The sequence below is a fragment of the Neurospora crassa genome, linkage group I (genome assembly GCF_000182925.2).
Source record: "Neurospora crassa OR74A linkage group I, whole genome shotgun sequence".
In the NCBI taxonomy this organism is placed as follows: Eukaryota; Fungi; Ascomycota; class Sordariomycetes; order Sordariales; family Sordariaceae; genus Neurospora; species Neurospora crassa.
Genome location: NC_026501.1, coordinates 8,533,943 through 8,553,775, shown reverse-complemented (window position 1 = coordinate 8,553,775; position 19,833 = coordinate 8,533,943). Strand labels below are relative to the sequence as shown.

Below are 19,833 nucleotides of genomic sequence, written 5' to 3'. Positions count from 1 at the left end.
GCTTGGGCCACATCTTTTAGCACATTTAGCGTCTTGGCAAACACAGTCGAGCTCACACTGTGTGCCTCTTTCGGACTTCACACACCTCATGGAAGCTCCCGGGGGAAGGCATCACTTACATGACGTTCAACTCATGCAACAGCATCATCACCATATCAAACAAATCCTTGGAACTCAATTCAATCGACTTTCTGATTGACTTTGAGGCCTCTCTTACTGAGTAATCCATCTGCTTGATCAATATGGCAGAAGACAAGTTTGCAATTCACGCTGCCGCTAGGGATGGTAAAGGTGAGCATAGAAAGCTCCAGAACCCTTCAAGCTGAGCAGTTGAGGACACTCGTTAAACCATCCACGAAATGACTGAATACTGACATTTTCACAATCTCAGCGTCCATCGTCGAGTCTCTCCTCAATGTGAGTGAGATGTCGTTTCAAAAATACGTATACTTGCAAAATGACTAAACACACAACCAGGCCAACCCCAAGCTCGCTCAACGCAAGGACGACGATGGCCGTCTCCCCATCCACTGGGCCTGTTCCTACAACCGCAAGGAAGTCGTTGAGCTACTCGTGAACCAAAAGGGTTTTGATCCCGATGTTGAGGTAGGAACTCTCACTTTTTTTTTCTCCTTTCCCTTCCCTCTGTTCACTCAGCACTTACAACTTACACCACACAACCAGGACGACATGGGCTGGACCCCCTTCATGATCTCCGCCTCGGTCAAAGACTCCGACGCCATAATCGACCTCCTCCTTTCCCGCGGCGCCGACATCAACCAAACCAACCACCAATCGCAAACCGCCCTACACTTCATTGCTTCCAAAAACAACATTGACCTCGCGCGTAAGCTTTTGTCTCCAGACATGAAACCCAAGCCTGCCTCGGTCCGGGTCAAGGACAAACGGGGGCAATACCCCTTGCACCGCGCCGCGGCTATTGGGTCCGTGCCGATGATCAATCTTTTGTTGCAGCACAAGTCGCCGATTAATGCCAGCGACAACGCGGGGTATACGCCGCTGCATCATGCGGTGGCCGAGGGACATGGGCATGCGGCTGTTGCGTTGTTGAAGGCCGGGGCGGAGACGGACAAGAAAGATATGGATGGATATTTGGCATTGGACTTGGCGCCGGATAAGGATGTGAGGAGGTTTATTGAGAAAGAGGCCGAGAAGGAGGGGATTGAGCTTTAGGTTACCCCGTTTGCAGGTGCAGGTTGGGGGTACGTGTGGCGAAGATGACACGATGAGGAGAACGAGCGTTGACTTAATTTGCTCCGGAAAAAAGGGCGATGAATACGAGATAGTGATGCTATGGGCTAAACCAAGGTTTATGGACATCAATATCCAAAATATTAGTGAAAGCCATCCTTAGTCACATGTCCATTAGAGTCCCCTTCCCTTCATACCCACACGACAACTCATTTTCATTACCAGCCATCTTGAATAGTTTATTATGTATGCAAGAATCACTACCCAGTCCGTCCCCTCTCACTCACCACTCACGACCTCATTTCATAGTCCTCTCCACCAAATCCCTATACATGTCCTTCAAATCCTGCACATCCGCCTTCAACTCATCCACCTCCTCGCTCTTCTCGCCCAACAGCTCCAGCGTCGTCTCATATCGCTCATTCACCTCCGCCACCTGCCTCTCCAGCTCAGCCACCCTCTCAGCCGCCTTCTTCTGATTCTCCACCTCGCCCATGAGCGCCACAATCTCCGCCCGTGCCTCGTCCCGCTGCTTGGAGATGCGTGCCAGCTCTTCGCGCACCGTCACCTTCTCGCTCTCAAGCTGGCGGATCTTGGCACTCATGCGCTCCACGAGCTGGACCGAGGGCCCGGCGGCGATGGTGGATACGGAGACCATGTCCTGCAATACGTTGTGTGGAGAGGAGGACGAGTCGACGCTGTCGAAGCCCGTGTCGGAACGATGGAGCCCAGCGCGTGGGTGCTGGATCTCGGGTGCGCCACCTGCGTCTGATGTCTGGTGAATCGCGGATGAGGGTGTGACTGGAGGCATGGATTCTGTAGTGGGACTGAAGAGGGAGTTGCTTCCTGCTTGGGTGCTGCCAGAGGCAACTGATGTGCGGATCAGGCCGGGTTGGCCGGAGGGTCTACGGCTTATGTTTGCTCCCGTTGCGGCATCACCGTTACTTGATGGGGCTGATGCCTTGCGGACCTTGTTGGAAAGGCCTTGGATGCCTAGGAAATCAGTGCTGTAGGTCCTTTGCGCTGTTGATAGTTGGGGTGATCCAGGCCCGCTACCCTCGTTCTTCAGGAATGGGCCGCCGGGGAGACCCTCTAACCAGGATCGTGGCCGGTTTCCTTGTGATTGGAGATCCCTTTCCCTTTCCTCTTTGATTAGTTCCTTTTCAGCCTCCCATGCCTGCTTCTGCTTCTCAAAATCGGCTCGCGCCTCTGCTAGGGCGGCTTCGGCTTCTTCCGCGCGCTTCTTGAGAGAGTCGAGTTGTGAGCGGTAGGACTCAACGTCTTCCTGGTTAGGAAGCTTGGTCTTGGCTTCTTCCAGCTCTTCCTCATTGCGTCTCGCTCGGAGGGCCTAGAGATTATCAGTGTTCTGATTTGCAAAGGCATATGACTTCGGAATGTGCTTACAGCTTCACGAGCCTTTCTTCGCATGTCAGACTCCCGCTGCAATGCTTCATCACGCTCCTTCTCAAGGTTAACTATTCTCGACCGCAAGGTGGTTTCGATCCCTTGCCAGTTTTCGCTTGCAATCGAGTATTGACTTTGCAGGGTTTCCACCTGTCTAAGCAACTTGGCTTGGGAGTCTCCCGTCACGCCCGAGGAAGCTTCTTCAGCGCGGGTCCGCATAGCTTCCAGCTTACTTTCCATCATATGGACTTCGGCCTTTAGCTCTAACTCCAAAGCCTTTGCCTTTTCGCTTGCTTTTTCAGCCTCTTTTCGGAGTTCATCAGCTTGCGCCTTGGCGCGGTCGGCCATCAGATTCTTCTCGATCTTGAGAGCTTCCACGGATTCTTCCAATTCTGCTATCCGCCGCTGATCCTGTTCTCTTGCCTTGTCGTTGGCCTTTGCTGACATGACATCCGCCTGTTCAGTAGCCTTTTGGATTTGTGATCGTAGTTCAGCGATGATAGTATCCTTGGACTTGACTTCCGGTCGTAAGTAGTTTAGCTCCCGTTGTGACTGGTCCAACCGTTTTTGGAGCTCGTTCTGGCTCTTTTCGAGTTCGTCTGCGTGTCGAGCACGCTTGCGCAAGTTCTCTATTTCCCTGTCGGCCTTTTCCTTGGCCGCTTTAAGGTTCCCCATGTCCTTTTCATCTTCGGCTTGTTTCTTTCGCAAGTTCTTCAAGATCGTCCGCAGCTTTTGTTCGTTACTAGCAAGATTCTTTCCTTCTTCCATCAGCTGGGCTATTTGTTGATCCTTCTCCGCAAGCTTCTTTTCGGCACTGCCAGCGGGTGCAGACAAAGCCTCCTTGCGCGCCGCTGCGGATGCCTCCCTTGCAAGGTACTGGAGCTTGGCCTCCAAAGCATCAATTCGCTCTACGTAGGCGTAGATTTCGTCCTGATTTTGCGGTCGCGTATCGTCCGATTTCATTTCCTGACCATCTGGACGTGCCTTCTCAGTGACCTCAACGCTCTTCTTGGGTTCGGTCTTGGCGAGTATCTCCGCGGGTGCTTCCAATTTACTTTCAGTTGTCGGGGCTTCATCCTCAGTGTTCTCTGGACTTGGCTGATCCGTCGAAGGCCTCGCACTATCCGCTTTCTCAGAAACTGACTGTGCTTCCACCTCCTTGATGTCGTCCGCTGAGTCCAGTGGTGCCACTGGCGGTTCCTGTGTTGTATCCTGCGATTTTCTGGGCGTGTCTGCGGATGCGCGCGGCGAAGAAACGGCATTCGGACTGGCTTTATCTGCGAAATTTGGTCTTTCGATGCTATCGGTCGAGGCACGACTTGGCGCATCCATGCTCTGGCGTGGGCTCGCTTGTGTCGAGGATGACGTTCGATCGAGGTTCTTGCCGGCAGCCTTGGCGGCCACGGCCCTGGCCAACCGCTCTTGTAGACGATCATTGGTACGTGTCGAGGCTGTTCTCGATGGCGCTGTAAGTAGTAAAGACTGTCAGCCATATGTCCTGGACGGATGTACAAGATTGGGTTCGAATGGAAGCATCCTACTCGGGCTGGCCTTTGCCGGTGATGGTGCCGGCGGGGGAGTGGCTGCTGGTTTGGACTCCTTGTTCTGCTGGGCGGCATCATCATAGTCATCGGCGAGAATGGTGTCTAGTTTGGCCTCGACTCCGGCGACGGCCTGGGATAAGAAGGAGCCCCATCTTGACGAGGCTTGTTTAGCGGGTGCTGCCATGTGGTGGTGTGGCCATCCAATGATGGCAGGTCAAGGCCGGGGATCGTGTTTGGAGTTGGTCAGGTACGGGTGGTTAACCAGCTGTCACATGGATCCGTCGTTGCAGTGGCCGTCGTCAGGAATTGTTAGATTGGTGAAGGACTGATGCCGGAATCCCTCGACACGTTTGTCGTCGTGCTAGGCTCGATGGCCTGTGTATCCGCAAAGGTCCGTCGAGGGCCGCTTCGTCAGAATCTCGAGGGTATTGTTGCCTGCTTCGGAGGATGCGCCGAGTTCTTGACATCCCCAATGCGCCTCGGCTTTCTTCAAGGTAGTCGCCCCTGGTTACCTCTTCTTCATCGACCTGGCTCTGTCAGTGTCAACAAACATTCACTTTCGGCTCGTGGCCCGAGGTATATGCTAGTAGAGACGGCCGGGGATCATGGAAGGGTGACAAGTGGAAGTGGACAGACAGTCTGTCTCCAGCTGATGGCCCGGGTGCAGTTCGATTCCTGGGGCTACCATTACGGCACCTCTACCTACCTAAGGTAGCAGGTGCCACCCCCACTAAAGCCACTGTGGCATGCTGTATCTCAGCTGCTCGCTGTACACGGGCGGTACAAGTTCGGCTGTGCATGCACGAGCCATCCGCTCGGATCCGGGCCGAGCGGGGCCGTTGCCGGGGGCTTGTGGTCCCGCTTTTAGTTCCAGGTTCCGCCTTTTCTAGGCTCGAGCCAGGCACATGTGACAGGAACCATGCTGCCGGTGTCTTTTCTGCTCATGTCTTTGTTTTTGTTTTGCCATATCATTGATCACTTCGGGTCGCTCAGGACTCTGAGAGTTTGTGCCGGTTGTTCTCTCAACCATCGTCGAAGATGCTGCATAGAGGTATATATATATCCGTCACATACGAGTCGAGGCGTCTAGTGTCATATTTATCGTCCAGCATCTACGCTTACGTACCTCTAGTTCTAGTTTGGTCGAGCATCTGTTGACAATAAATGTTGCGCCAGGCCGGACACTGATCCCGCATGGATCCTCGTCTAAACTCCTCTTTGGGAAGTCAACTTTAACGCTCGGTTGTTGAGTTGTGTGAACTGCCCAACGTCGACATTTTTGGTGGATCCCGATCACCAAAGGTCTCAGATTTCGATCAATGGTCTCGAATGTAGGGCGCTTCCTCTTTGGATGTTCACGGACCTTTTGTTCCTGTCCCAGGGCAGCAACCTTCCCCCAGATTTTTACATATACTAGTAGTTCCAGTTGCAATTCTGATATTTGACCTATTGTGAGGAAAGAACAACCCGTTCCTGGCGTGCATGGTTCTGCGCTACTTTCTGTTTTCGTCGATTTTCGTACTGTTCCGAGATATCCGGCCTTTCTTGGTTTTCAATTTCACCGAAGCCAAGCCGGTTTTCTCTTGCTTGATCGACCACATCTTGCCTTTAATTGCCCAAGATTTCAACTTTCTACTGTTTCGCTGCGATCCGCCATACCAGGACATATCAGAGGCCCTCTCCGTGCTACATCACACACTCATTGCCTTGTAGATCTAGGGGCGTGGCTTATACGACCGACGAATAACACGGACATCTGGTACACTTACTGGCAGATCTGTTTCGACTACAGCAACGATTCTTCACTGCCACAATACCCCAGATATCTGCAAGCTTCAGTTCACTTTACGGTTTCCAATCCAGCCACCCAGACCACCTTTTTGGTCGGGCTTGGCGCCATTCCAGGGTTCGGGGTGTTAGCTGTGCGTCTTATTTGCGGCGAGAGCTACGCTATTTGTTTAGCCACAAGTCAGAATGTCGATACTTCAGATTCCTTATCGGGAAGGCCGTGATGGCTTCTGGGGAGAGCAAACATCAACCTTGAACTGGTGTGAAGAGGTACCTAAATTACACCAGTTACAGCCCGCTTTTGCCCGCGAGACTCACCATGAATCTGACATAGGATTACAACATCACATACTATTGCGCCGAGCTGGTCAACACATTGACCAACTTGATGTTTATGTGGCTCGGAGTCAAGGGGTTACGCAATGTCCTTGAGTTTAAGCATTCGCCCATTTTCATCCTTGCCTATGTTGGCTACCTGGTGGTTGGCCTCGGCTCCATGGCGTTCCATGCAACTCTTAAGTGTAAGTGAGCTATTGTTCCGTCATAGTGTTATTGTGGATATGCTAACAAACAATCTCAGATGAGATGCAACTCGCCGATGAGCTACCCATGATTTATACCGTCTTTATCATGTGTTATGCCACATTTTCCTACAAGAGATCCCCGAGGACCCAATTACTGATTGCCTCGATCATGGTTGGGCTTGGTATCTTCATCACTGTAAGCAAGTCATGATCTCTTTTGGTGGGAAAACGTAGCTGACCCAGATTTTTAGGTTTATTATCTTTATGCGAAAAACCCAGTTTTCCATCAGGTGGCATTTGCCCTAATCACCGCAACCACCATCTTCCGCGGCTTCTATGTTATGGAGTATCAGTTGAGGCCGCAGCTTAGGGAGAGAAATCCTACCGCGTGCAGCCGGATTATGCGCGAGATGTGGACGTTGGCATTGGTTTGTAAGTGATGCCCGTCCTTTTGTTCCCAATGAGGACTACACTGATACTTGGAACATCATAGCCATTATCACCTTTGTCGGGGGTTTCTTTATCTGGAACATGGACAACATCTTCTGCAGACATCTCACCACCGCAAAGAACCAGCTGCAACTCCCCTGGTCGATTGTACTTGAAGGTCATGGATGGTGGCATATCCTGACCGGCCTAGGTGGTAAGTGCATCCCATAGCCGAAAGGCGGCTCTATCGCTGTGGTTTCTTTTTGACTGACACTTGCTCCTGTATAGCATACGAAATGATTCTCTGGCGAATCTGGCTGGTTCGTTGCCTCAGCGGCGAGGAGGAGAAATTCATGCTTGATTGGCGGCCTTGGAGGTCTATTCCTCAGGTCGTTCCCAGAACCCACAAGGGTGCAACCAAGAGCAGCTAATAATATCCGGCAAGAGGGCGAGCGTCCTTAGATAATAGACTAAAGATCGATTTAAGAGGATTAGCGAAGATAGTATGATCATCTTGTTGGTAGGATAATGGGACCAGGCACAAATGTAGGCCGCTCCTGGCGAACCGATCACGGTCACTTTTTTTTTTCAAGTACAAGTCGATCCGAGAGCAGGGAAGCAGTGAAACGCTGATAACTTCAACCCGCTATCAACACAGTTTTTAAGAAGAAATTAAATGAAGAGAGTGAGTATCGGTGTAATGGGTCGTATCGCGAAACTGTCCGTTTGTTGAGGATCAACTGCTACCACAAAGACGATGTCTTCGCAGTAGAAGCTGTGGGGGCATAGGGTATCGTGGAAACAAACACCTCGAATGAAATAGAGGAACCAATGGAAGCATACATGGGTAGTTACCCATACTTAGAGATACATACAATGTAACATGGCAGTTGCAACTTCAAGAAGCTTGTTGCTTTGTTGTGTTGGAAGAACTAAAAACAACGAACTGAAACGGACCCTGAGTGCATCGAACAAAGACATGTGCGGATAGGCGATAAATTCACTGTGCTTTCCAGCGCATCACCACTGCACTGTCCAAACTGAAGGTCGCGGCCGCCAACGTATCCCTCACAGAACAGCTTCCCCCCCTTTTGGACTTTCAGATTCAAAACACCCAGACAGCAACAATCCAACCCAGTTGAGGATCAAATCACCGAATATACCCTTGTTCCTCACCCAGTCTCTCAGACCGCAACCGCAAAAATGTCCATTTCCAACGAAGCTCTTCAAAAGGTAAGCCGGGCATCAACCACTTCAATGACGCTTTGCAGTGAAGCTCTGACATCGACCCCAAAATGACATAGCTGGTCCGTGAGATCGAAGCGCAGTCGATCGCGGCTCAGCAACAAATTGGTCTCGTCCGCACCCAACAAGCATCCAAGCAGCGTGAGATGCGTCTGGCCCAGCTCACACGGAATGAGCTCGCCACGTTGCCCGAGACCACTGCCGTGTATGAGGGCGTTGGGAAGATGTACGTACTACCTCTTGATCATCACCTTTACAAACCGACGACCACAGGACACCACGTCTCGGGTGGCCACACCGACTTTCTTTAACGACACACTCACCATGTAACAAACAGGTTCGTCTCCGTCCCTGTCCCGGCATTGAAGGATAGGTTGAGCACCGAGATGAAGGAGATGGAGACCGAGGTGGAGAACCTGGGCAAGAGGTTGCACTACCTCGAGACGACAGCGAAGAACAGCCAGGAGCATATCGAGAAGATGCTCAAGGGTGGTGGACAGGCTTGAAGGGGAGCTAAGGAGCTGGGTGTCGTTCAGGGACTTGAGCGCGAACAGGAAGGGAGGTTGTTGCTTGAAGCGCCGATGAGTTTGGCGCTCACAAGTTTCAACAGGGAAAACGTTATCGAGGTCCTTGGAAATAGGAATCGGTAGGGAAGACTATAAAACTTTTGCTCGATACCAATGGCACCGTGTCTATCACATTCAGCGGTCGAGAACAGCATATCTCTTGAGCTTGGAGGTCCAGTTGTGTCGTTGCTATATGTACACTAGCCTGCCAACTGAACGGTACGCCGTTGTACGCGGCTGTGTACAGTGTACACTAATAAACTCTGCGGAGTCTACCCGGGTAGAGGTAGTTATAGCTGGCGCTTAAATCCCAGCAGATGGAGGAGTGGCGGCCCAAGTCCCGGCCGAGCTCGGCAGCAGGGCACGGTGCCCAACCTGGAAGCTCTAAATAAAAGGTTGAGCGATATGGGATGGGGTTGAGGTATTGGGTGCGTCACGATGTTACAGACATATTTCGATGTTGGGAGATACAACATACGGTTGCCTATCATGACAGCACTTTCAGTGTCACCGGCGGCGCGCCTTGCCTTGAGTTTTCGTGTTCACATGCGGACAAAATCATTTTTCGTCGATTACCATAGTCTATGGGCTGCTACGAATCACCACGCCCGATTCATCACAGCAACTGAAGCTCCTGTGGGGGCCATCTTTCGGTCGAAAACCACTCGGCAGCCATTTCCTCGAGCAGTCGGAATGCCCTCACACTGTTCCCGTCCCCTAGGATCCACATAGCGGACGCCTCAATTCTTTCTTGCACATTGATCTCGATATCTTGGGTCCTTGAGGTAACACCCGGCTGACGGCGAAGGACCGTGTTCCTTGGAAACAGACATCTGAAAAGACACAAGCCTGGCAGCCAGATTCGATCCGCTGCCAAGACCCGGTTACTGCACGCTTCATGCACCTGGGTACAGCCCCTCACTTTTAGCCCTATGCATGGCGACTTTCAGCGACGGCATTCCCGAGTTTCGGGTTGATAACAGCCTGTGTTCGCACATTTTTCACAACGAGAAGTCGATGAGGAAGAAAAGAATTAATTTTGACGCCATGCTCAGTCACCAACAGAGACCGTCACTACGGAATGTACAAAGAAACACAACATGTCTGGTTTACCCGACACGGAAGATACCAGTCACAGCAGCTCCTAGGACCCTCCAGCTAGAGCCGATGATTGTCGTTGGCGAGGCTCAGCTCTAAACCCAACCACAGCCCGTGAGACCCCTCCTTTGCGGGTACTGTCGTCTCAGACCCTTCTGCGCGACTTGTTCGTCCTCTACTCGGCATTGGAAAGTGGCTTTGCTTTTTTTTTCCACTGAAGGGATGGAGATTCTGGATTCTGGATCTTGGGATCTTCACCGTCCACATTCCACAAACCTCCACCACCGACCCGTCCAGATCACGTTCTGAGACCTTTTCCTGTGAATCCTGTCAGCACCTTGTCTATCGCTTGCCCATCTCTGGTCCATTCACTGGCTCATCATGCCGCCTATGGGCGCCTGGGACATGCAACCGCTAGGGTTGTTACCGGACCACCCACCCGCTTTTGGACCAACCACAGCCAGGCCACCGTGAGAAACGAGTGAGAGGGCGTGATCACCGTTGCTAGCCCCTCCAGTATCTTCTGGCCTTCTCGTCGGCTCCATGGTTCGGCGGCTGGGTGGCACATGCCGCATCACCCGTCGTGTTTTGATTGTGTCCGAGGGTGTGGTCCGTCTGGGAATACCTGCTTGCCTACCAGACTGAGGAAAAACCCGTACACACTGTGTCGTTAACGTGTCTGGCCGGGGCCGAGCTGACCCAGCCCAACCATGCCTCATGGGTCCATTGAGACCTTCCCTCCTGATGCTCTCCCATGCCATGCTACCTTCCATGCCCCCCTGCGCTAGACCACAGAGCAAGTGGTGCGTCACTCCCCGCCCTCAAGTAGTGTAAAACCGGGCTTTTATATTCCTTCTGGGCCCCTCCGTGTGCCGCTTTTCTCTCTCGAGCCTGATCTCTTTTGCGACAAACCACCCACAGTGAGCCTTTCCTCCTCCAGTCCTGTCTCACTGTCACCTCAATCAGTGTCAGTTTGGCTCCGGTCGGTTCACCCGAAACCCCATTCACCCATTTCCCAATCAAGTGTCGACAAGATGAGCCGCGCTGCTAGTCGTCACCATTACGACTATAGCGACGAGGAGTCGTTGGCGTCCACGGGCATCGACATCCGTGTCCATCGGGCGCCGCCTCCTGGCATGGTCCGTCCTCCTCCCAGGTCGCCTTCGCCCGATCGCACCCACCGTGGCCCTACCTACATCCAGTCCGTCTCCCGGTCCGACTTTGGCGGCCCATCCCGGGTACCTTACTGGGAGCAACGCGCTCCTTCTGTTGTCAATGAGCGCACTCTCGTGGCTACCCACGCCCACCAGAGCCGCTCACGGTCGCGTGCAGGGTCGCGCGAGCGCCCCTCTCCTCCCGCCGGCATGGTCGTCCCAGCACCTCCCTCTCCTGCGACCAAGGGACCGGTTGTGGTTCAGAACATCATTGGCCGCGGCCATCACAGCTCCTCTGATTATTCGTCTGACTCGGAACCTGATTACCATGTTCATGCTGGCATCAGCAAGCGGGGCCGCAAGTCTCACAGCCGTGGTGCACACAGCCGCGCCCGTAGCCGGTCGTCGAGCGGCGAAAGCAACTTTGACGACGCCCATACCAAATGGGAGCTGGAGAGAATGAAGGCCGAGCTCGCGGCCATGAGGTCCGCCAACGAACAGAAGAAGCAGAGTCTCACTCAAGAAAAGTACCACGAGGAGGAGATCGAGCTGGTCAAGGCCCGGGAAAAGTTGGCCATGATCAGACTCGAGGAGGAGCGGAACAGGTCCGCTTACGACCAGGAAAAGTCACTCCGTCTGCGTGATGCCGAGGCCAAGCTTGAGCGCCTCGAGCGTGCTGCCGAGGAGAAGCGATTCCAGGCTGAGCACGACAAGGATGTGGACTACCACCAGACCAAGCTCCAGCTCGAGCTGATCCGGCACAAGGAGGACGAGGAACGCCAGATGGGCCACATGAAGGAACAGCAATCGCTCCATGAAGCCAAGTTCCAGCTGGACCTCATCAGGCGTAAGGAGGAGGAGCGCCGCCTCCAAGAGCAGCACGAAGAGCACGATCAGCTCTACCAAGCCAAGGTGCAGCTCGACCTCATGAGGCGCAAGGAGGAAGAGTCTCGGGAGCGCGACAAGTACAAGGAGCATGACGAGCTGGCCGTCTCCAAGTTCCAGCTGGACCTCGTCAAGCGCAAAGAGGAAGAGGCCCGCCACCTGGAGGAGGAGCGGAAGAAGGAAGCCGCATTCGAAAAGCAGCAGCAACTCGCGCAGGCCAAGTACGAGCTTGACATGATCAAGCGGCGCGAGGAGGAGCGCCGCCGCGAAGAAGAAGAACACCGCCGTGAGATGGAGTACGAGAAGCAGCACCAGCTGCACGAAGCCAAGTTCCACCTGGACATGATCCGGCGGCAGGAGGAGGAGCGGCGCCGTGCAGCGGCTCGCGAGGAGGAAGAAAAACTCATTCGCGCCAAGGAGAGGCTCGAGCGGCTGGAGCGCGAGGAGGAAGAGGAGCGCAAGCAGAAGAAGCTCGAGGAAGAGCTAGAGCTGCGCAAGGCCAAGGAGGAGCTCGATCGCATGCGCAGGGAGAAGGAAAAGAAGGAGGAGGAGGAGCGCCTGCGTCGCGAGTACGAGCTCAAGCGGCTGGAGGAAGAGAGGAAGGCGGAAGAAGAACGGAAGCGCAAGCAGGAAGAGGAGGAGGCGGCCGTGGCCCGCTGGAAGGCCAAGGAGGCCGAGCGGCTGGCCAAGGAGCAGGAGGAGAAGGAGAGAATGGAGAGGGAGTACCAGCGCCGCCTGCAGGAGGATCTGATCAACTCCGGTCTGGACGAGAAGGCTATCGCGGCCATCCTCAAGAAGGAGAAGATCAAGAAGGAGAAGAAGGGTAGCGATAGTGACAGCGACAGCGAGAAGGAGGCTAAGAAGCAAGGACAGATTGCTCGTCCTACCTACACTCGCATGTCTCTGCGCCATCTCGACGTCGAAACCCTCTACCACTTTAAGATTGATTTCGAATATGATGCTGTACGTATTTCATTCTCCCCCCTCTCTTTTCTTCCCCCCCCCCCCCCCCCTCAATATCCCATTTTCCCATTTCCAAATCACTAACGCCCCATCCCCCCCAAAACAGGAACCAGGCTACGTCCTAATCAAGCGCTGGGTGCCGGAATGGGAGCAGCAACAACTCTGGGACCACACGCGCCAGATCCGCACCGTCGTGACCAAGGAGGTATCCGAAACGCTGGTCATCAAAGACAAGAGAGACAAGCACCGCGAACGCTCGCACTCACGCCATCACAGCCACAGCCATTCGAGGAGCAGCCACCATAGACACAGCAGCAGTAGTCATCTTGACGACGACCAGTTTGAGTTTGTGCGCAAGAAGAGCAGCACCAGACATCGCAGCAAGAGCCCTAGTTTGTTGATGTATTTGGCTGGTGGACGGCCTTCATGAGGGGAGTGATGAGGAGGATAAGGGGGATAATGAGGGATGATGACGTGTTATGACTTTTTGTGGTTGGGATGAGAGATGGATGTGTTTTCTTTTTGCTCTTGGATATCACGAAATGAATGCATCGCTTACCTTTTTCTGATTTTCTTGGTTGATGGTACAGGTTGGGTAGTAACAAAGATATCCATCATCAAATCACTTATTGTTGGGTTTCAGTTTCTTCTCAATACCCTCCTACTCCAAGAAAGATTGAATGAGCACCAGAAACACACAGAGAAAACCCAAGGGAATGACTTTACGTTTTCCGACGATGGAAGGTATAAAGATATTATGATAACAAAGAAACCCATGACTTCATTCACTACTTCAACTTCAGCTGTGGGTTTCGATTTGACTTGGTCACCTTTGCAACATCTTTTCCAAACAGAATTCCGAGACCTTCCAATGCCAATGCTAATTGACCCTTAACCCAACCACGATATGATACCTACCCATCATCAATCCATACCAAGACAAAGCCGCTGGCTGTGTCTCGTACCTATCTTACAAAGGCCTTTGATCGCTAATTGTACATGCCGTTAATCGCTGAGCAGAGGGATATCTATAATGGTGGTACAAACCCCAATAACCACAAAAACACCGTTTCATGATGAATAACCAAAATCCGTACCCATACCTACCGCCTGCAGTATCTTTTTTTCCCCCTTTTCCCTGTTCAACCATGAACGTCATTTCATGACCTTCCCTTCCTGTAGCCATAATTGGCCCTTGACTTTCCCCTTCAGGTCTTTCTTCCTGCCCCATCCATCTTCCAATGTACCAACTTTACGAACACCCTTCGAGATACTTCCCCCTTCAACTTACAGCTGAACCTCCTCCGGTCCCCTCTTCGTCCACGCCCCCTCCGCCCGTCTAATCAGCTCCTCATAAACCGTCCACGCCAACGCCGAGCTCATCGCCTTCCTGCTCATCCTGAGCGCCAGTCCATCCATCATGCTCCTCACCCCTTCCTCGGCCAACATCTTTCTCGAAGCCTGCACCATATTTCGGTACTTTTTCGGCTGCAGCTGGATCCTCGTCTTGACCGCATCAAACGGGTTCGAAATAATCGAGCAGATGATTGCCGAGAAGACGCCCGAGGCAAAGTTGATCGAAGCGGCGCGGGATTGGCTCATGCGTCCTCCTCCGTCTTGTCCCGCTGCTGCCTCAAGGGTGGTGGTGGTGGATAGTTGTGGTTGTGGTGGCTGCGGGAAAAGATTGCTGAGATGTTGTTTGGATTTTTCGTAGAACAAGACATACAGTCCCGCGTACGGCGCATCGCGAATGGCGGTTGCGCCGAACCCAGCAAAGAAGCCGCGCGCCCCTTCCGTTCGCGCGATATCCCGCGCCGCGCCGGCTAAAGAGGTGTACTTGTAGAAACTGCTTTCGTACCGGACCTTGAGCACGGTGAGCGGCATGAGGATGAAGCCGGCAAAGGAGCGGGCGACGGCGCCCGCGAGGAGGTTGCCTGTGTTGGAGAGCTTAGGGAGGGAGGAGGATGTCTGGTTTGCGTTGGGGGCGACAATGCCGGATGCGGCGGCTATGGTGGGCGCGGCCGCTGCGAGCGAGGGCAGATGGCGCGCGGCATTTTCGCGGATGGTGTTGAGGGTCGTGAAGTAGATGGCGGAGCCGAAGCCGGTGCGCAGAGCTGACGGGAGGGTGCCACGCCAGAGAGAGGGGAGGAGGCCTTGTTGGGAGGAGCGGAGCTCGGCGAGGGCGGCGCGGAGGGAGTGTTTGCCGGATTGCTGGACGCGGGTCTTGAGGAGGTCGATGGGTTGGAGAAGGATAGCGGAGAGGACACCGGAGCCGAGACCAGCTACGAAGTGGAAGGCTGTTTGGTTGGGAGGGGATTAAGTCAGCGAGGAGGTCTCAAAGGTTACAACGATTGCGATGGAAGCTTTGGACTGGGGACATACTGGACTTTGTGCCCGATTTACGGGAACCATCGGACATGGTTGCGCAACGGTTGGCTGACGAGCTTGATGCTCCCTTTGCTCGGTGGGCGAGAAGATGACGACGGAAAGAGAGGGTTCAGTTTAAGCGTGGCGCAAACCGACCATGGCCGTAATACGTTTCCGCTGGGGAGAAAAAGAGGAAGGAGAACAAAAATCAAAACTAGAGACAAGTCAACATCGTGACTGCGCTTCCGTTTCGTGTGTTGAGATTTGCCGTGGATGTGGAGGGAAGAAGCTACCGGGAAGGATGCTGTTGCCGGAACGGCAGGGACAAATAATTCCAAGTATGACGGCATGGGAGTCGCCGATTATTTTTTTTCGGAACTGCCCCGCTGTTCGGGAACGGTCTCTCTCCACCCTGCCGCTGCGGGGCCGCTAACTGGTTCCACCACAGACCGAACAGGCCGGGGCCCCGGAAGCGGCCTCAAGTTAAGGTAGGCCCACTTTCAACCTCTCTTGGTTGTATTAAGTGTAAGTCTCGGGCCGAAAAGCTCTAGTTTAGTTGAATATTGGTAGATTGGGTGTTCATCCAGGCGGTCTTCTTATTTCTTCTGATCCCCCACAATCGACTCCAGCCTTCCAGCCAAAGCCCTATGTCTCTTCACAACCTCCACCCACTCCTCCTCCGCTTCCGGTCCAAGATCCAGACTGGCCAAAAACAGTCCAAAGTCGCCTCCCAGCCTTCCCAAGCTTCCGGCACAGTAAAGGACCTGCGTCAGCAAACTATCCCTTGAGGCCTGATCCTTCACTGTGGGCAAATACAGTCTCAGTGTCTCCAATAACATATCCACCAGGTGCAGCGGAAACGTCGCCAACGCAGCCGGCATGGGCTCCAGCGCATCTTGTTGCTTCAACGGATCATCCAAATTTTCGTTTCCATTTCCCTTTGGGGCAGCAGGAGGGAATATGCTCCTAAACATACTCACAATCGCGAAGCTCTGCTCACGGAAGATCTCAATGTACCGCTTGAGATAGCGTTCCGTTTGCTGCCCGCCCGACCAGGCATTCCCGCTTCCAATCGCCTTTTGCCTCGCCTTCTCCTGGTCGGCCAAGTCACGTAATGGTTCCAAGGCGTCGAGCATGTTTACCAGCGTCGCTAGTCGGCAGACCAAGAAGAGGGCCCCCAGCACCCGTTCTTGAGAGTCGTGACCCTTGCTTGTGCCGGCAGCCTCTAGGTCAGGAAGAACGCGCCGAAGCCAGCTAATCGTGCGTAGAGAAGCAGCTAGTTTGAGACCTGGGGATTTGAGACTTTGGATGAGGTTGGCGGCCATGGTGCGCATGGCCTCATCTGCCTGGGCGGCGATGGAGGTGACGAGAGGTGAGTCCGGGTAAAGTGAGTGCAGACGGCGAATGTGGCCGTTTAGGTCGAGGGCAGAGGAGTAGTTGACTGGGGCAGTGGAGATGGCTGTTGATAGAAGGTTGGGCAGCTCCAGCACGTCGACAAGCCGCTCGACATTCCGAGAGAGCAAGAGTGCCTTTTTGCGTCGGAGGAGAACATCGCTCTCGCTGGACTTGCTGTAGTTCGTCGAGAAGCGGACGGCTTCGTGATCAAGCTTGGGGATGGAATGTCGCAGGTCGGCGGTGCTGGCTGCTAGGGCAGGTAGGCTGGTGCGCAGGGTGGAGTGGTGGGTTGCTGATTCGATGACTTGCTTGTGAGACTTCTTTGAAAGAGCCTGGATGGATAGAAGGAGACCATGCGATGTCTGGGCGAGGGCTTGTGGCTCGGTTGTCTCCAGGGCTGTGAGAGGTTGTGACGAGAGACTGGTGAGATACTCGAGTGAGCTTGAATCGGGCGCCGGCCTGGATGATGGATCCCCTGAGAAAGAAGGGGACAGCAAGTCGTAAAGGAGGTCCGCCATGTTTAACTCGTGTGTCGTGCAATTGATTCTTTTTCGCTGAATATGTGTATTATCTTGCGCAGGATTCTTTTCATCTGTTCAGCTGCACCCTCATGCGATCGTGAAAACCAAGCAGAAAGGAACCTCGCAAGGTTGGCGAAGGGTCACTCGAGCCACAATGTCGAGTGCACTCTACACGTACCAGCCCCTGTAGTGTATGAGTTGTGCTAGTGAAGTACGGTCAGACAATCTCAAGGAACGTCAGCAATGGTCTGAACAAATCGCGTACAAAGTCTTCACCTTGGTTCAATGCAAGGTTAAAGGCCGCCGCATTCAATATCACTCTGGTCTGATTGACAACTCTTATATCGTGGAGATGGTGGGTGTTCAGTGACAGTAGTTAAGTGGTACGTATTCCTAGGTACTTGTGGTGAAGGGAAGTTGAGGCCAAGCTGACAGCATTGGACGGGAACCCTGGAGCTGAATGAACTTGGCTCGCAGTGAGGGTTAGGGTGACCAGGCGAGCCGGCATGGTCAGTGCACGCATGTGAGGCCAGACCTGCCTGGAGCAGGACAACGAAGCACAACTCAATTTGAGGGGTCAACGACTTCATCAAATTAATTCCAACAAAGTTAACACCACTTTTCCTTGAAAACCCAAGCTCAAATACCTTTTCCTTACCAACCTACGCCGTCGCGACCAATCAAACTCACTACAACGTCTGCGTTCTTTAATGCGTCGCTCATCTCTCATTCCCGTTATTTTTCCCACTCCTCCTTCGCCTTCCACCTCTGCCCTGTCCCGTTTGCGACCATCACGGGTGTATCTGTGTCGAAATCCTCTGACCATGGCTTCTTTCCCCAAGTGGCGGGCTCTATCTGCCGAACTTCCGAAACCATCGGATCACGCTGGTCTCTCGTCCATACTGAAGGGTCGGGGTAGGCAGCAAACCCAAGCATTGCTGCGAAGAGGTCCCAGACCGTGAGACCACCCTGCAGCCAACAGAGGAGACCCAGGAGAAAGCCTGCTTTCATCTTTGGCTCATCGATCGACATCTTCACTTCCTTCCCCTTAGTTCCCTTACTCGCGCAGTCCCCTGGCTGTGACCCCTCAAACTGGGTACGCATGCTACTCCTTCTCACTCGGCAAGTTGGACTGGATTCTCCTCCACTCTCACTTTCCTGGCTGCTTTCAACCAGTGTTGTGCCACTCGAGAACTCCGATCTTTCGAGAAACTCAAGGCTTTGCGACTGTTGGGGCATCGTAGAAGTCATGGCCAACTCCAACCCAGCCGCCCTGGCCATATTTTCAGGTGTCGACGGGGTGAGGTGCGGCAGAGCACTGGAAAGTCCCGTCAGCCTTGGCCATGCCGTTGTCTGCAGTCGCGGAAACATCATCTGGTCGTCAGCATCGTTATGGGTCACCGGAACAGCCGTGTCATTTTGACGCTGGGGGGCTAGGGCGCTGGTTGTCGGGCCGGTTGCTGGCTCTGAGTCCATGGCTGGACGGAAGGAAGCTGGTTGAGGCTGCGGAACTTCAATCGGAATGCTACGCATATTCTCCTCCTCCATGGCGTACGGAAGACCTTGAGCTATGCTGTCTAGCCACACAGATGACGAGTATTCGCGGGTCCACTGGAATTTGACGGCTGCTGTATCATGTGGACGTGCTTTATTTCCGCCGAACTTGAGCTTGTTCATCGTGTGTTTGAATTGGTCCCTTTTCCTTGCGAGCTTGCCTTTGACCTCTACCGTCATATGGAAGGCCTTGGCATTGTGGCCGATGGCGAAGGCTGTGTGGAAAATGTTGCCATGCGATGGCCGCTCCTCAAGAAAGCACTCGTCGAGGTCCCACTCAAGCCTGTTATAAGTGAGGGAGCCGGGATCAGATCGGAGATGGCCGGAAAAGCCCCATCTGTCGGTGATGTGTCGGTTTTCTTCTGTCGAGATACCGGCGCCGCCAGCCCCATAGCCCATGACCTCCACGTGAGGCATGAATTGCTTCACCCGTCTGCTTTGCACCAATTGCCTTGGTCCCCGCAGCTGCCCCGGGCCATAATACTCTGTCATCATAACAGGTGACCCATCCTGTCCAGTTGTGTCCTCGTCCTTCCCTATTATCACAGCTACTGTTGCTGACTGGAGTTTACAGTCTTGTGGTTGCCGGAAAACCAGATCGAGATAGAGGATGCCGGCTGGAAATTTGGCTGACTCGTTTCCCAAATTCAATCCCATGTATCCCCATTTCGACTTGGAGAACAGGAACCGGCAGTCAACTTCGACCTTTCCAATCGACCCATGTCCCGCAGGCACAACTGATGGAACGCTGTCAGAGTACCTTTCATAGTCAAAGCGCATGTACTTGGACTTCTTGGTTACTCCCTTGAGCAGCTCCGGCCGTGTTTGTTGTTGTTGTTGTTGTTGTTGTGGTTGTTGTGTCATTATGGATGGAATTTGGCGCAACAATGTCCTTCGTGCTGGGAAAGATGCGATTGAGAAAAGCAAAATCCACACACGAAAATTGCCGCAGCGAAGCGGCGGCTATTTGTGAAGGACGCAAACCCGTAACTCGAGCCATTGCTGCAACACCAAATTGGCCTCCAGCCTTGTTACCAACCTACCTACACGAACACCTCGCGATTCGCCTGATGCAGCTAAGCCACCCAATAGTAGGTGTACGCGTCAGAATCGAGATGTGGGGGAGGCCGTCCCAGCCCCAATGCAACCATTCAGTCGACCTTACGGTGCTTCGAAATGCCTCC

The 19,833-nt window shown here is 53.5% G+C and overlaps 8 protein-coding genes across 8 annotated transcripts; 4 read left to right on the top strand and 4 right to left on the bottom strand.

Annotated features, from left to right (window-relative positions):
- The first annotated feature begins 97 nt into the window (after nucleotides 1-97).
- NCU02967 (ankyrin repeat domain-containing protein) lies at nucleotides 98-1,478 on the top strand. Its single transcript, XM_960261.2, has 4 exons — nucleotides 98-291; nucleotides 392-417; nucleotides 478-606; nucleotides 685-1,478. The coding sequence occupies exons 1-4, from the start codon at nucleotides 243-245 to the stop codon at nucleotides 1,192-1,194; spliced, it is 714 nt and encodes a 237-aa protein (XP_965354.1). The 5' UTR covers nucleotides 98-242; the 3' UTR covers nucleotides 1,195-1,478.
- Nucleotides 1,274-4,812, bottom strand: NCU02968 (hypothetical protein). Its single transcript, XM_960262.2, has 3 exons — nucleotides 4,158-4,812; nucleotides 2,617-4,082; nucleotides 1,274-2,560 (listed from the first exon to the last, which is right to left on the bottom strand). Exons 1-3 carry the CDS (start codon nucleotides 4,342-4,344, stop codon nucleotides 1,511-1,513), a joined length of 2,703 nt encoding a protein of 900 aa, XP_965355.1. The 5' UTR covers nucleotides 4,345-4,812; the 3' UTR covers nucleotides 1,274-1,510.
- Nucleotides 4,813-5,732: 920 nt separating this feature from the next.
- Nucleotides 5,733-7,586, top strand: NCU02969 (alkaline ceramidase). Its single transcript, XM_960263.3, has 6 exons — nucleotides 5,733-6,218; nucleotides 6,283-6,469; nucleotides 6,529-6,668; nucleotides 6,724-6,904; nucleotides 6,966-7,115; nucleotides 7,190-7,586. The coding sequence occupies exons 1-6, from the start codon at nucleotides 6,135-6,137 to the stop codon at nucleotides 7,330-7,332; spliced, it is 885 nt and encodes a 294-aa protein (XP_965356.2). The 5' UTR covers nucleotides 5,733-6,134; the 3' UTR covers nucleotides 7,333-7,586.
- Nucleotides 7,587-7,942: 356 nt separating this feature from the next.
- Nucleotides 7,943-8,993, top strand: NCU02970 (hypothetical protein). Its single transcript, XM_960264.2, has 3 exons — nucleotides 7,943-8,134; nucleotides 8,206-8,372; nucleotides 8,484-8,993. Exons 1-3 carry the CDS (start codon nucleotides 8,105-8,107, stop codon nucleotides 8,650-8,652), a joined length of 366 nt encoding a protein of 121 aa, XP_965357.1. The 5' UTR covers nucleotides 7,943-8,104; the 3' UTR covers nucleotides 8,653-8,993.
- A 749-nt stretch (nucleotides 8,994-9,742) lies between these two features.
- Nucleotides 9,743-13,634, top strand: NCU02972 (hypothetical protein). The gene is made up of 2 exons (XM_960266.3): nucleotides 9,743-12,812; nucleotides 12,919-13,634. Exons 1-2 carry the CDS (start codon nucleotides 10,845-10,847, stop codon nucleotides 13,240-13,242), a joined length of 2,292 nt encoding a protein of 763 aa, XP_965359.1. The 5' UTR covers nucleotides 9,743-10,844; the 3' UTR covers nucleotides 13,243-13,634.
- Nucleotides 13,635-14,099: 465 nt separating this feature from the next.
- NCU02973 (mitochondrial carrier protein) lies at nucleotides 14,100-15,231 on the bottom strand (the record flags this gene model as incomplete). Its single annotated transcript, XM_960267.1, has 2 exons — nucleotides 14,100-15,109; nucleotides 15,195-15,231. 2 exons carry the CDS (start codon nucleotides 15,229-15,231, stop codon nucleotides 14,100-14,102), a joined length of 1,047 nt encoding a protein of 348 aa, XP_965360.1.
- A 202-nt stretch (nucleotides 15,232-15,433) lies between these two features.
- On the bottom strand, nucleotides 15,434-17,466 carry NCU02974 (hypothetical protein). Its single transcript, XM_960268.2, has 2 exons — nucleotides 17,361-17,466; nucleotides 15,434-17,298 (listed from the first exon to the last, which is right to left on the bottom strand). The coding sequence occupies exon 2, from the start codon at nucleotides 17,090-17,092 to the stop codon at nucleotides 15,776-15,778; it is 1,317 nt and encodes a 438-aa protein (XP_965361.1). The 5' UTR covers nucleotides 17,093-17,298; nucleotides 17,361-17,466; the 3' UTR covers nucleotides 15,434-15,775.
- Nucleotides 17,467-17,665: 199 nt separating this feature from the next.
- Nucleotides 17,666-19,772, bottom strand: NCU02975 (hypothetical protein). The gene has a single exon (XM_960269.3). It carries the CDS (start codon nucleotides 19,511-19,513, stop codon nucleotides 17,831-17,833), a length of 1,683 nt encoding a protein of 560 aa, XP_965362.2. The 5' UTR covers nucleotides 19,514-19,772; the 3' UTR covers nucleotides 17,666-17,830.
- Between the last annotated feature and the right edge of the window lie 61 nt (nucleotides 19,773-19,833).

Coding starts and splice junctions, on each gene's coding strand:
- NCU02974 (XM_960268.2), bottom strand. CDS start 17,092: ATGGCGGACCTCCTTTACGACTTGCTGTCCCCTTCTTTCTCAGGGGAT.
- NCU02972 (XM_960266.3), top strand. CDS start 10,845: ATGAGCCGCGCTGCTAGTCGTCACCATTACGACTATAGCGACGAGGAG. Junction 12,813..12,918: donor TTGATTTCGAATATGATGCT/GTACGTATTTCA, acceptor CCCCCAAAACAG/GAACCAGGCTACGTCCTAAT.
- NCU02968 (XM_960262.2), bottom strand. CDS start 4,344: ATGGCAGCACCCGCTAAACAAGCCTCGTCAAGATGGGGCTCCTTCTTA. Junction 4,083..4,157: donor ACCGGCAAAGGCCAGCCCGA/GTAGGATGCTTC, acceptor TACTACTTACAG/CGCCATCGAGAACAGCCTCG. Junction 2,561..2,616: donor GAAGAAAGGCTCGTGAAGCT/GTAAGCACATTC, acceptor GATAATCTCTAG/GCCCTCCGAGCGAGACGCAA.
- NCU02969 (XM_960263.3), top strand. CDS start 6,135: ATGTCGATACTTCAGATTCCTTATCGGGAAGGCCGTGATGGCTTCTGG. Junction 6,669..6,723: donor GGCTTGGTATCTTCATCACT/GTAAGCAAGTCA, acceptor CCAGATTTTTAG/GTTTATTATCTTTATGCGAA. Junction 7,116..7,189: donor TATCCTGACCGGCCTAGGTG/GTAAGTGCATCC, acceptor GCTCCTGTATAG/CATACGAAATGATTCTCTGG.
- NCU02967 (XM_960261.2), top strand. CDS start 243: ATGGCAGAAGACAAGTTTGCAATTCACGCTGCCGCTAGGGATGGTAAA. Junction 292..391: donor TGCCGCTAGGGATGGTAAAG/GTGAGCATAGAA, acceptor TCACAATCTCAG/CGTCCATCGTCGAGTCTCTC. Junction 418..477: donor TCGTCGAGTCTCTCCTCAAT/GTGAGTGAGATG, acceptor ACACACAACCAG/GCCAACCCCAAGCTCGCTCA.
- NCU02970 (XM_960264.2), top strand. CDS start 8,105: ATGTCCATTTCCAACGAAGCTCTTCAAAAG. Junction 8,135..8,205: donor CCAACGAAGCTCTTCAAAAG/GTAAGCCGGGCA, acceptor AAAATGACATAG/CTGGTCCGTGAGATCGAAGC. Junction 8,373..8,483: donor TATGAGGGCGTTGGGAAGAT/GTACGTACTACC, acceptor TGTAACAAACAG/GTTCGTCTCCGTCCCTGTCC.
- NCU02975 (XM_960269.3), bottom strand. CDS start 19,513: ATGACACAACAACCACAACAACAACAACAACAACAACAAACACGGCCG.